Raw genomic sequence first — 14,434 nt, forward strand, 5'->3', positions numbered from 1 at the left:
TTACCAAACTAACCTTGAATAAAATAATCTTTTTACCTGCTAAGTATTAAAATTACATTTTTACCCTCTATTAATCAACGGTTAAGATCTTTTTTATTTTTTTTTTAAAAAAAGTACCGAATCATTTCTCTCAAATTAATTATCATAATTTGCGTAAGATTTGTTAGTTGATTAAAAGGAATTCATAGTAATTAAATTTTGAGATGATGTTGAATGCTACTATCAAGTATCAACAGTTATTTGTCAAGTACATTTAATTTAATAGCCAAAAGTAATAAATGGGATTAGATTATTACACTTAATAATTGTAGGTCTTTAATTATAAAATCTTAAAGAGTGGGGCTAAATTAGTATATGGCCCAAGCTTTAATAACTAAATTAATTCCCAACCTAAAACTATGAATTGTTGCTTACACCTAGTTTATTTGTATTTCTATGCACTAGGATTTCATAGGTCATTCATCAATACCATAGTTTCAATATAGTTGTCCCATTTCTAAAAAGTGAAAATATTGTAACTAAATGAATGTCGGGACTAAAATATGAGTATGTCAAAAAAAGTAAATAATGACCAACCGTTCCTAGCGCAAGTGACAAAAAGTTTGGTGATTGATACCTGAGGTCCTAAGTTCGAATTCTTGTTGATTCACATCCTCAGCTAAGTTTATTTCTAAATAAAATAAACGAAGCGGGTAGCATGCTACCTATCTCTCGGAAAAAAGAAAAGTAAATAATGCATTGTACATAAACGTGCAAATGCACTGGTGTAGGCAATAATTTGCCCTTGATTAGTAAATATGATCAGTAGGAATCAAGATGATTTTTCTTTTTGAGAAACGAGTTTGGTCCTTTAATGCCAAACAAAAATATTTGAGCCCGTAGTAAAATTTAGCCAATAGTTTGGGGGCTAAAGGTGCAATCAGCAAGACTAAAAATAATTATATTTGTAGTTATTAAAGAAGTAAAGTAAGGAGAGCATACAAGGGTGACAAAAGTCCAGATCCAGCTCAAAATTGGAATGGATGATGTTTAGAATTACTGAGCTTGATCTATATAGTAAATAAAATTTTCTATCACGACTTCAACTGATTTCGATTCTTCTACCTTGTTAAACTAGGAAACATCTCATATCAGTAGTTAAAAGGTATTTGTACCTGTTGGATAAAATAATTAAATATCTAAATAAATAGTTCGGCAAAATCACATAGATTTTTACATACCTTTTTTGTTGCGGAATGTATTACGATTATCAGGATCGAATCTCGTCTTGTTTTACAAACTCGTTGATCCGCCAATGTCCTGTCTCAATTTGTTGTACGTTGTTCTTGAGGATCAAAATGGCAACCTAAGAGGGGGGGTGAATTAGGTTTCTAAAATAAAAATCCAAATAATCAAGCAAATTAAAAAACCGATGCAAATAAAAGAAATGCAAACTCGAAAAGCACAAGATCAATTTGTTTCGAGGTTCGGCACTTTGCCTACGTCCCCTCCAACTTCTCAACACTCGAGAATGTTGGATCTCCACTAGATGATGCTTTTGCGGGCAAGCACCAAGCCTTCACATCAACTCCTTCTTCTTTCAAGCTTCAAGAATTTGCTTTTCTCTCTTTTTACAAGATTAAATCTCACTACAAGTTTCACTCAAGTTTAGAGAGAGAATTGAGAGCTAAGAGTATTAAGATCACTGAAGTTTTTATGCTCAAATGAACTATCAAGTTGCTGCAGAGTGAGGCCTCAATACCATCTATTTATAGCCTCGGACAGATCTGTCAGTTGTACTTTCGGGCGCCCTAAAACTGTTTCCGGGCGCCCAGAAGTTTGTGCACGCCAGCTGCCTGTCGGACCACGTGCGCCGCTTTTCTTGACTTTGTATGTTTGGGCCGTCAAAAATTTGTGGGCGCCCAGATCTCGAGGAACAGCTTTTCTGACACGCGCAGCTTTTCTTGACTTCGTAAGTTCTGGGCCGTCAAAAGTTGTGGGCGCACAGAACACGAGGAACAGCTTTTCTGACAGGCGCCGCTTCCTCTGGATTTGGGCCGTCAGAAAGTTGTGGGCGCCCAGATCTCGAGGGACAACTTTTCTGACATGCGCCGTTTTTCTGGATTCGAGTCGTCAAAAGTTGTGGGCGCCCAGAAAGTCGTGCTGACTTTCTTGCCAGACAGCCCAGATTGCGTGCGCCGCTGCTTCCATAAAATCTGGGCGCCCAGATTTTGCGCCGCCTGTTGTCGCAACCTGTCAAGTCAAATAGTCTTGGTGTTTCTGGATCACCCGAACAGCAAACAGGCAGGATCCAAAAGGTCTCAAAAGATTCGGATCCACTTTAGGGCGCCCAGAACAGGGTCCAGAAATCGCAACTTTACAGAACACAGAATTTGAGCAATTTTCGAATATTTAAAAATCCTTTTCACTTAATCATAAATTTAGAAATTTGTTTAAGTGATCTATAAGGTGATAAGATGAATAGTTTTAGCTCAAAGTTTCTCACTCTAATCATAAAGCATAATATTAATCAAATTAAGAATGGAGAGAGTGAGTTTGTCTATTTGACAAAAGAAGCAAACACAGCTTCAAGTGGTGAAGCTTGGTGCTAGAATACTGCCCATCTTGAATCCTTTTTGAAGATAGAGAGATCTAAAACACAAGACTCAAGATAAATAATTAGTCCAATAATCGTGATTATTTGTTATCATCAAAATCTAATAGACGATTAGGGCCACTAGGCCAACAGTTCTTACTCGTTTCAATCCGGCTACTAGAATCGATCGCCGCACACCGCCCAAATCCCTAGGGTTTATGATGGTGCCTTAGAGCGAACCCAAGAGAGAGAGAATATTTGTGGAGAGGTGATTCTTATTTTATTTTTTTCGCTTTTCATATGTAGTCAATACCTCATATATTTATAGGCCATAAGGGGGACATTAATCCTAATCATATTCTAAATCTCACATAGATAGAGATTTAAACAAATTAGGGTTTATCTGTTAGATTTATTTTTTATCCCATATGGACTAAGAATATAACAGATAATTATAAATATTTATTTTCTATCCCATATGGATTAGAAATATTTTAGATTAGTCCCAATATGGACGAATCCTAACAGTACCTATATCATGCCTCGAGTCCCGCAATTTGAATATGCTCGGGAACATACAATAGGCCCACTGAACAGACAAAATTTCCCCCTACCCGCACAAAGTGAAAACCTACACCAACCTGTACAACATATACACGATAAGGGTACAAAGAGCATCAGAGTAATTAAAGCTTCTATGTTAATACCATCACAATTACAACTCTCTTTTGAGTTTACAATCTATTACTCTCCAAAATATTACATGTTTTAATTATACAAAAAGAATGCTTTGTCCTGGACCAATCCACACTGATCTAGCTATTCCATGTGATGTATCGAATTTTAGTCTAATTGAGAAAGCGCGGATTATGTTATACTAGACATGATTAAAATAAATTTGAAGGAGCCTAAACTGAGTTTGAATTAAATTAAAATCAATTCATGTCGAAACAGGAGTTCAAGTGCTTGAAATGGTTTTGGGCGGCCTAATAGAACTCCCCGAACAATTGGATGGCTCTTCCAGAGAGCAAAGCTGGTGAAAAGTCCAGATTTTGGGTGCCCAAAATATTTTCGGATCATAGTTGAGGGCTCCCGAACCATTTTCGGAATTCGAAACCGAGAGCTCGGGTGCACGAGGTGTTAAATAAACATGCAGGTGCTCGAATTCCCCTGCGGTTGCCTGAAACATATTTCAGGCAAGAATAAGCAGGCACCTGGATTCACGACTTGACGCAGCTACGATGCCTTCGGGCACTTGAAAGTTAGGGCAAGCGCCCAAAACAAGCATAAAATTTTTATAAATTTGATAAAACAATCCAAATCTGATAAAATTTTTATTTTTTTTTTTTCACTATTTAGAGTAAGACCAATACTTCTGATCTTAAATTTAAGTCTTTTGTCATTATTTTTTAGGAGATTTTAATTTTCAGCCGTTCATTTTTAGATTACTCGTTCGATAGATAAATGATGCCAAAACTTTATGAAATTTAGTTTTCAAATACTTTCAATAGTGTAGATCAAGTTTAACGGAGCCGATCATCGATTTTGAAGCCGCATCATTGAAAACAACTTGGTAGAACGGAGGTCTCCGTGCTACCGATAGTATACCAACCCAACTATATATATATATATATTTGAACTTTTCGAGCTTAATTCGAGCAAACCCAATAATACTGAAGTTTGACTTGAAATAAATTTTGAGTTTTTCTTTACTGTTCAAGTTCCGCTCATTTAATTTCCAGTCATGCTCAAACGAGCCGAATGTCGAGCCGAACGCGAATCAAACACGAGCCACCTCACTCACTTGCCAGCGTACGCCCTAAGAGGGACTGAAGTGCCTCCAAGAATTTCACCTTGGAGAAAATTTTCTGTTTTGATCACATTTTCTTGTCATTTTGCCTTTTCTTTTTCCTCATTTTGCTTAATTTTCTTTCGTCTTCGTGATGACTTTTTTAACTGAAATCCAAACTTCGTATTTTTTGCACATTATTTTACTTAATGGAGGTTTCTTTCCTCCTTAAAAACAGGAGCAAAAAAAGATATAAATCAGAGGATAAAAAGTTAGAAACTTTTCAAAATTGACATATGAGTTACGAAATATTTCTAGTGATCAATTCCAATTAAAAAAAGTGATAATTTTGGTTCTTCTTAAATAGCAGCTATAGGAGGAAAGCAGCATACACGAATCTTTACAAAAATATAATCTCTTTCGCGTATGCAATATCTATTTATCTAAGGTAGTTGGTTGTTATTTGGAATGCTATCGATCCGACTGGTCGGATCATAATTTTATGAGCACCCCTTTAAAGTGGAGAGTAACAATAATGCCCCTGAGATTAATAATTCATCAGAAAGTCATCCAATATTTTTTAAATACTATTTTCACCCCTAGTACTAATTTAATTAACATTCTTTTTTCGAACAGGGATCTCACATACAATGTGAAGAGCTCCTGAGTTTCACAACATTTGTTCCGAACGAAGTTTAACGGGCTTTTCAGTAAGGCCCATATTCTGAACGGGCTTCAAGGTTCCCACACTCTATATTTCCTGTTTTTCTTCTTCTCGTTTTAAATTAAATAAAGGTTTTGGATTCCAAACTGAAAATTGGGGGATTTCTTTGTAGTTATTAGTGTCCCTCCCCATTTTTCTTTCCAGTCAAATGGCCATGCAAATATTTATTTGCGAAAATAATCCTCTTCTTGCCGCAAGAGCACCATGATAGAAAGGTAAGTCGAACACAGTTATTTATTTAGTTTATTTAAACACGATAAATAAATTATTGTGTATTCTTTGACTTTTAATTCTCGAGCTAGCTAGCTAGCTTTGGCCGAGATCAACTGAGCAGGCTCAAGTCACATACAAGCACGCACGCACCCGTGCGCGCCTCTACTGCTCCCTCCTTCCCCCACCTGTTTTGTTGTGATGCAGGCCATGTTGAGACCCACATGTGCTGCAAACGAAAAGGCTTCGGGCCTACAGAAGCCCAAACATACGTGTCTTGGAACGACCGAATGCTCTAATGCTGGGGAATTAGGAACCTGTGTCCCTTCATCTTTCTGAATTGAATCGAGGCCCGGCACGGCTCGTTTGGATCCAAAAAATCAAAGTGGTTTTGTTGCTTCCTTCGCCCTCTTGAGTTCTCTCCTTCCTTTCCGGAGTGATAGCTAGAGACAAGGTATTCGAAAAACTCAACCACTTTTGGCTTCAAAGATCGAGCTTTGAGATGTGAGATACTACTCTGAAAAATTCCATAGAAGCTTCTCACCACCTTAGCTTTTGTTTTCAAGCCTAGAACCTTTTAAAAAGGAAGTATGCATGGAAAAGATCGGCTGATATGGGGAGCAGCTAAACTTGTTACTGTTCAAGCATTACTTGCCATAGCTGCTGTCAAAGATTGGCCACTCCATCAACTTAGGGAGTCATTGAATAAAGCGGCGCAAGACCTTTTTATTGTCTTGTTGTAGTGTGGGCGACTAAAAAAATGCGAAAACAAGGGCGGTGAGTAGCTTTGGTAAGATAGGCGTCAGGTGGGAAATCGCGCACTGCTAGACAAAGAGAACACGCTAGTCTGCACACTATTAAGAAAAAAAAAATACGGTAATTTATTTACTGTGTTTAAACATGATAAATAAATTATTGTGTTTAACTTTGAAATTTCAATATAATGCTTGCATGGTAAAAAGAAAGATCATTCCAGTAATATAACTTTACAAAAGCTATTTGTTATAAAAAAAAAAATTAAGAGCAGACCGCATCCAAANAATATAACTTTACAAAAGCTATTTGTTATAAAAAAAAAACCCCAAAACTGAACCAATCCGAATAAATCGGTTTGGTGCGGTTTAATATTTTTTCAGTTTGGTTTGATTTTCAATTTGACTGAAATACAGTTTTTGATTGTGTAGTAAACTGAACAGAATAAAAAATCGAGGTTCGTTAATTGATTAAACCTAATCAAACTGAATCAAATTATGTTTGGATCGGTTTAGTCACCAGAGCTATTTTCCTAATCAAACTGAATCAAATTATGTTTGGATCGGTTTAGTCACCAGAGCTATTTGAGTCGATTCGGTTAATTGATTTGTAAAAGGACAAATTTTGGTTGATTTTCACTCGAAGCAGAACCAAACTGAATTGTATTGATAACACCCCCCACATAATCAGGCAAAGAGAAGAAAATCAGCCATTCCAATCGAAACTAAAACAGCTCGCTAATTAACCTTTTAATCACCAGATCATGATTTAGGTTTCTTAAACTCGACGGTTTTATGAATCAACCTGGATCATATTGGCCACTAGTTACGATACAACCTATTTAACCAGCCATTTCAAATTTGTTTTTAAAATACTGTTCCTGTGTCTTCACTTTGAAAAATTCATTAGTAGTCTCCGAACTTCTATGAAAGATTCACTTTGCACTCTCTTCTTTTAAATGAACTCAAATGCCCTAAAATCCTCTATAAATGTACCAAGATAGTCAATCTTGTTATTTGACATTAATATTAGGCTAAATTACAAAAAACCTTCCTGCCAATACCCGCTTTTTCACTTTCTCCCCTGTCGTTTAAAAACCTACACTTTGCCCTCTTGAAAATGAGAAATGTTCACAGGGGGTACACCGTGACAAAATAACCAAAATGCCCCTCACCATCTTCGTCTTCTCCTCCAACCTCGCTTAGCCGTCGCCCCTCCTCTTTCGTTCTTCGCGCCTCGCTCAACCGCAGCTCCGACTCTATTTTCCTCCACATGCTCTCTTCCTGCACTCGCGTTGCCCCTCCATTTCGGCGACGATAGGGAGGAGATCGTAGTGGGCATGGACGGAGAGGCGTGCGAGGGCGAGGGCGAGACGGCGAAGGAGCACGAGAGCATGTGTGTGGACGCGACTGGAGGGGTGGGCGAGGGCGAGGCAGTAGAGGAGGGTGAGGCGGCGGTGTAGGGCAGCGAGGAAGGAGGCGGTCGGGAGGAGAGGAGTATTTTGGATATAAAAAATATATAATAATAGGATATAAACGAAACCCTAACGGAATACTGACGATGGGGGACTAAAGTGAACATTTCTCATTTTTCAAGAGGGCAAAGTGTAGATTTTTTAAATGACATGGGGGAAAGTGAAAAAGTGAGTATTGACAAAAAAAATTTCTGTAATTTAGCCTTAATTTTATTAAGGAAAAAGTGTTGCGAAGGTCAAATAAGCAAAAAGCTCATTTTAGCAGAAAAATCCTCCAATAAAAATGAACTCTTCGACATTTTTTTTTTCAAAAAATATTAACTTACAATCCACAGGTTGTCTTTTTGAAAAGGCACTTAACATCAGATAATGAAATGGACCAGTGTGGCGCATTGGTAAAAACGGGAGGATATATTAAGTACGCTTTTTAAAAATAGGAATCAAATAAAAAACCTTTAGCACAAGTTCTAGGCTACAAGTGCAATTAACGCAAATTTTAGAATCTATTACTACTATTGGATCAACCGAATGTGGCCAAGCTTTGGCTAGGAGGAAAAAAAAAAAAAAAATCAACTCACCTAGACTTTGAAGGTCACCATTCAAACTTGAGAAACAACAAAAATATCACCGAAAACAAATAAGTTTCATGCTAACAATCATCTTAAGCTTCTCTAAAAATATTCAGTAGTTTTGTCTGGTGCTGTGGTGCAACGGTTCAATATGAAGCCCAACAGTCTAATTGAGGAAACTAGAATTATTTTCTGGACCATTCACTGAAAAAAACCCAACAACAGCCAAACCCAACATGTCAACACACATTACAGAAGCACTTTTCTCAGGGATACAGAATCACAGCTCTATAAACGATAATCTATTACACTACTCGTCTGCAACGGAGATATAATCACGTCAACTCATCAACTGCAAAAGACAAATTACTTAATAGAGATTCTTTCACGACATAATACTGCCGCTCAATTGATGTCCCTGCACAACTCTCAGTATCTCAAAACTGCCAATAGATTCTTTGAAATAAAAGAAGAGAGAAAGAAAGACGAGCTTTAACCAACCAGCCATTTAAAGCAGTTATAGTTCAAACGAAACACGCGGAACAATAGACGTGTCAAAGAAAGTTTCAATGTCTAACCCATGAACATGCATGAATTAAACTAGTCATTGTGCCAACCAAAAATTCGTAGGCTACATCAGTGAACTTCAAAAGTTGGTTGAACTAAACCACTATGCATGCACCAGGCAAGCGATCGCTAAATCTTCCAAAGCATAATGAGATAGCAGCTAAAGATATAATAAAGTAATTTCACTATCACCTCATCAGCCTATATGTGTCTACCCACTACTACTAGATCAATATAAACTAAAACGAGAAGACCAAAATGTACCATTTCTGGAAATCAAGTTTATATTTCCTTTGACTGTGTGCAATTTCATTCAATTCATATTCATCCGTTCTCGTCATAGCTGAAGCAGGTTGATCAATCACACAACGTAAGTTGAACTATGATTCTCCGTTTATCTCTAAACAGTAAGCAAAAGAGAAGGAAAGCATTAATAGCCTTATCCATCATCCAGTGCCATAGTTACAAATATAAAATTGAAGATATCTTGCGGATTAACTAAAATATCAAATGCTGTATGTACAAAATAAGGCACAAGAGTCTTACAACAAGCTGGACTACCATCACAGCACTTGACGTTCCAATCGTTGAAGTTGCACATTCACAACCAATCATATTCAAGCTAATTTTATGTATCACCAGCTTATACGTAACTTCTACTGAGACTCAGAAGCTCATTCCAATAAAAAATCCATCATAAGTAACATATACAAAAGAATTGAAGCATAGAAAATTAAATTTCATTTATTAAAGGAACTGCTGCTCAACAAGCTTGCTACTATAGAAGGACAAAAACGCCTTTCCAAGTTATAATATGGAGCCTCCTTATTACGCTACTTATTGAAGTATCCTACATGGTATGCTTTTTTATAAGTTAAAGCTGTCTAAACCATTCCATATAAACAAAAATTACACCTGCAAATTAAGTAGATATATTAAACCATGTGAAACGAGGTACAACAATCATGTTATAAAGTAGAGAAGAAAAACTGTTGCATGCACAGCAAATAATAGACTTGATCAAATGAAGCAAAAGAATCGCTAAATACGATGAATTGAAAACACAAAAAAGTGCAAGAGTCTAGAGAATTCATACATCTAACTGGGTAAAACAAACTGGTCCTAAAAAGCAAATGAATGGATAGATAAGAATAATTGCAAATACAAATAAACCTTCACATATAAACCACAGGCGAACTTACATAACAAATAGTTATACAATAGGCACATGCCAGCAAATGTAGTCTCAAATATAGGCAACAAGAAGAGGAAAGATGAAGAAGATATGCAATTCAGCAGGACAGTGTACTAGCAATCAAAAACTTCAGGTTAACTTTCTCCACTACTTGATCGATATGAAGGAAATATTAAGAAAAGATAGTTTACGACTTGATAACACATCATAACATATGCTTTTAACTAATATGAATCAAAAAATAAGCACTAGCACATTCAATCCATTAAAAACCTGCAATGGTTGCTTCTTCTTTTTTTTTTGAACTGTAAGCAAAAGAAGAAAATATCAATTTAAGGACCCAAGCTTAAAAATAATTTTCTCTTATTGAATAACGTTCTTCATCAATACATTTCTACAACCAAGGAACTTAACATCCAGCAAATCAATCTAACAATCGAATGCTCTTTGTGTATCTAAGGCAAAGATAATCTTCAAGATAATATATCTAAACATCCATTATAACCTGCAATGGTTGCTTTCTTTTTCAACAGTAAGCAAAAGAAGAAAATACCAATTTAAGGACCTAAGCTTACATATGATTTTCTCTTATTGAATAACGTTCTTCATCAGTACATTTCTACAACCAAGGAACATAACATCTAGCAAATCAATCCAACAATCGAATGCTCTTTGTATATCTAAGGCAAAGATAATCTTCAAACTAATATATCTAAAAATTAAAAAAAAAAACAAAATCAAATCAGCCTATCACATTTGATTAATTCAACCATAGTTCGAGTTCTAGTATCACTAGCTGACCATTAAACTAGAACTCATTTTGACAAACAAAGTCAAGCATTCCCATTTGCATAAAAAAAGTTAGCAGTGTAATTTCAGCTATTACGTTAAGGCACTTGCAAATTTGTTACTCCGCTAGATTGCTTCGCTAGCAGGAACATATTAGTTACACGGCCTGCCAAAAAAGATCGACAAAGTAAACTTTTTAAACTAAAAGAGGCTAAACTGACAAAAAATCTATATCATAATTGCTATGAGATCTTACTCCTGCTAAATAGTTACAACAAAATCGCAGAAAATTTACTGTATTAAACACGTAAATAACGCCGTAAATAAAATATATTCCTAGCAACACTCTGTAGCACTGTAGCCTATGAAGCTGCGTATATCAAGATACTTAAGCATAGACATCTTTAAGCAAAATTCAACCAACACTTCACAAGACAACTAGTAAGTAACACATATTTTAGATGTGATGAAATACTATTTAGGCAACTTGATGAAATAGAAGAAAAGTGCCGAAGAAGAACATGATGTATAATATAAACTACAGAGAACATCTCTAATCTGCTCATTCCGCGATCAAGCAGCCTTACAATAAGATCTTTCATAGTCTCGCATTAAGGAATTTACGGTACACTCCACACAATCTTCAACATCAACAGAGCACATAAATAGTAGAAGTCAAGATATTAAACAAATACTAGCTATAATTTATTCCGTAGCAACAGAATTTAAATTGCATGTAGTTATCTTCTAAATATTGTAAAGTATTAACCCACATAAGATAACATTGCACATCATCTATTATGCGGAAAAAAATGGAAATTTCAAAAAGGCTCCATTCTGCTCTCGTGAAATGTTTTGCCAAATGATGCAGAATTCCTATTTCACGGGTTCTGCTGTCAATTTCTTCTCATTTACTAAGATTATTCAATTGAATTGCTCCAATCTCCCAAAGGAGAAAATTGCATGCATGCAAATACGGTAAGCAACTAATGCCCATTCGATGCATATGGTGCGCACGTACTCCATGCAAGATAAAACGACAATAGTAGTGAACATAAAGGAATTCCTCATAAATTAGAGTAATCAAATATACAAAGAGTGAAGAAAGAAACAAGGCAGAATTCTTGAAGGCATTCCACTCTTAACATGCTTATATCTAAATACGACACATGACACAGTACACGCTTCCCCGTGTATGAACTACGTGGCACATAAATCATACGCAAAAGCGGCCATTGGTGCTTTACGGGATCAAATGTGCAAGTTCCAACACTCGATCTCTGCAGGACCACATACCACATATTCAGCCACGCATATGCGTACATGCACCTATCTTACGCATGCCGAACACCGCTACCTTCAAAAGCAAAAGAAAAAAAAAAAACAAAAACAAGAGAAGAGCTATGATTGGTAAACCAGCTTCAAGAAGAAGCCATGCAAGACATCGATGTTGCAGAGGAGACGGACGCGCTAAAACAGCAGTGATCCAAGTATCATTGTGGACGCCATGCAACTTCCCTAGAAAATGCTTCTTCATTGATATTCAAAATTAGCTGCTCTTAAGCATGATACCCAATAACATCAAACTACAGCCAAACAACTGAGACTATATGAAATAAACAACTGAGACTATATGAAAAAAAAAAAAAAAAAAAAATGCTATACAAAGATCAAGGGGAAAAAAAAACCCTCAGAAAACCGGATCAGAAGGAGGAGCTCAATGCCCCACTATCATCAAAGAAACAGCACTCTGTGTATATAACCAGATCCAAAGGAGACACTAACAATAAGAAGGGGAAAAAAAAAAAAAAAAAAAGCTTCAGAAAAAACTAGATCAACTAAGAATTAGTGTTATAGCTTTTGTTTCTCATTCATTTCAATTAGAAGACAGAATGTTTTCTTTTTGTACAAACAACGGCGGGACTGAGGCGGCAAACAGTTTAAATAGACACCATATGATAAGACCTAATAATCCCTATCCTTACCAATGAGCTCCAATCAACCCAGAGAAATTTCGAGATCAGCCTTCAAACTCCGGCACGGCATAGCACGGACATAGCCGCGACCGACAATATATAAATTAAAGGAAAGAGTACAAAAAAAAAAAAAAAAAAAAAAGAGAGTAAAATGAAAGGAAGATCGAGAGGAATACCGCAAGAGATCGAAGAAAGAGAGCCGAATTATTTTTTTTCTTCTTTTTTTTTCTCTTTGTCTTTACTATCTTTTCTTTCTGACAGCTCCGCGGCGGCGGCGGGGCAGTATGGGAATGGGGATGGGATGGGGATGGAGGTGGGGGTGGGGGTGGGAATCAGAATCAGAGGCGGAGGGCGGTGCTGGGCGGCATCGGATCAGTCGGGAGAGATTGAGGTCGAAGGGAAGCGGGCTCGAGCGGAAGGGGAGAGCGGTGTCGTCGTAATCGTCGTCGACGACGGAGGAGGAGGAGCCGCAGTCGCTGCGGCAGTCTTGATCGGGTTGGGGCGAGGAGGGTGGAGGGTGGATGACGGCGCGGGCGGCGGAGGAGGGAGAATGCGGGGGCCGCCTGAAGGACTCGACGGTGGAGCTCAGGCTGCTGGTGGTGCTGAAACTGCGGCTGCGGCGGCAGCAGCGGCCCAGCGGCAGCAGAGGAGCAAGGCTCGGCGGTGGTGGAAGGAGGGGAGGAGGAGGGGAGGAGATTGTGGCTGGGGAGGATGGAGGGATGAGGGGAGGGTAGGGGGAGGGGAAGTTGGTCTGCCTTGGGGCCGCGAGGGCGCGGGCGGCGGCGTTAGGCGCGGCGCGTCCCGCGGAGTCGAAGGTGCCGAGCCAGCACCGCGCTCTTCAGGGGCGCGGATCTCCGCGCGAACTCGACCGCCACGGCCGCTTCCGCACTCCCCCGATACCTCACGCCACCCACCCCACCCCTCTCTGGCGCAAAAAAAAAGAGAGTAAAAATGAAAGGAAGATCGAGAAAGGAATACCGCAAGAGATCGAAGAAAGAAGAGCCGAAATTCTTTTTTTTCTTTTTTTTTTTTCTCTTTGTCTTTACTATCTTTTTCTTTGACAGCTCCGCGGCGGCGGCGGCAGGTAATGGGAATGGGGATTGGGATGGGATGGGGTGGGGTGGGAATCAGAATCAGAGGCGGAGGCGGTGCTGGGGCCGCGTCGGCATCGTCGGGAGAGGTTAGGTCGAAGGGGAGCGGGCCTCGAGCGAAGGCGGAGGCGGTGTCGTCGTAGTCGTCGTCAGACAGAGGAGAGAGAGAGCCCGCAGTCGCTGCGGCAGTCTGATCGGGGTTGGGGCGAGGGAGGGTAGGTGAGGGAGGTGAAGGACCGGGCGTGCGGAGGAGGGGAATGCGGGGGCCGCTGAAGACTCGACGGTGGAGCTCAGGCTGCTGGTGGTGTGAAACTGCGGCTGCGGCGACAGCGGCAGCGCAGCGGCAGCGGCAGCACAGCAGCACAGGCAGCAGCACAGCAGCGCTGGCTGGGTAAGGAGGGGAAGGAAGGAGGGGAGGAGTGGCTGGAGGATGGAGGGTGAGAGGGGAGGGGAGGGAAGTTGGTCTTGGCCTTGGGGCCACGGAGGGCGCGGGCGGCGGCCGTCGTAGGCGCGGGCGCGTCCTCGGCGAGTCGAAGGTGCCGAGCCAGACCCGCGTCTTCTTCCAGGGTCGCGATCTCCCGCCGCGAACTCGACACCCACGGCCTGCTTCCGCACTCCCCCGATACCTCACCGCCACCCCAACCCCCAGCCCCCTCCTGCGGCCGCCGCCGCCCCCTCTACGTTTCCTTCCCCTTCCTCATCGCTGCCGCCGCCGCCGCCGC

The 14,434-nt window shown here is 39.5% G+C and overlaps 1 protein-coding gene across 1 annotated transcript; it reads left to right on the plus strand.

Annotated features, from left to right (window-relative positions):
* On the plus strand, positions 7,391-13,806 carry LOC109720332 (spidroin-1-like). The gene is made up of 3 exons (XM_020247380.1): positions 7,391-7,509; positions 12,883-13,566; positions 13,686-13,806. Exons 1-3 carry the CDS (start codon positions 7,391-7,393, stop codon positions 13,804-13,806), a joined length of 924 nt encoding a protein of 307 aa, XP_020102969.1.

Source organism: Ananas comosus, linkage group 14 (genome assembly GCF_001540865.1).
Source record: "Ananas comosus cultivar F153 linkage group 14, ASM154086v1, whole genome shotgun sequence".
Classification (NCBI taxonomy): Eukaryota; Viridiplantae; Streptophyta; class Magnoliopsida; order Poales; family Bromeliaceae; genus Ananas; species Ananas comosus.

Excerpts from the sequence above, each read along its gene's own strand:
- LOC109720332 (XM_020247380.1), top strand. The coding sequence starts at position 7,391 with ATGGACGGAGAGGCGTGCGAGGGCGAGGGCGAGACGGCGAAGGAGCAC. Across the intron at positions 7,510-12,882 it reads GAGGAGGGTGAGGCGGCGGT|CTCCGCGGCGGCGGCGGGGC; the intron begins GTAGGGCAGCGA and ends TCTTTCTGACAG. Across the intron at positions 13,567-13,685 it reads CTGGCGCAAAAAAAAAGAGA|CTCCGCGGCGGCGGCGGCAG; the intron begins GTAAAAATGAAA and ends TTTCTTTGACAG.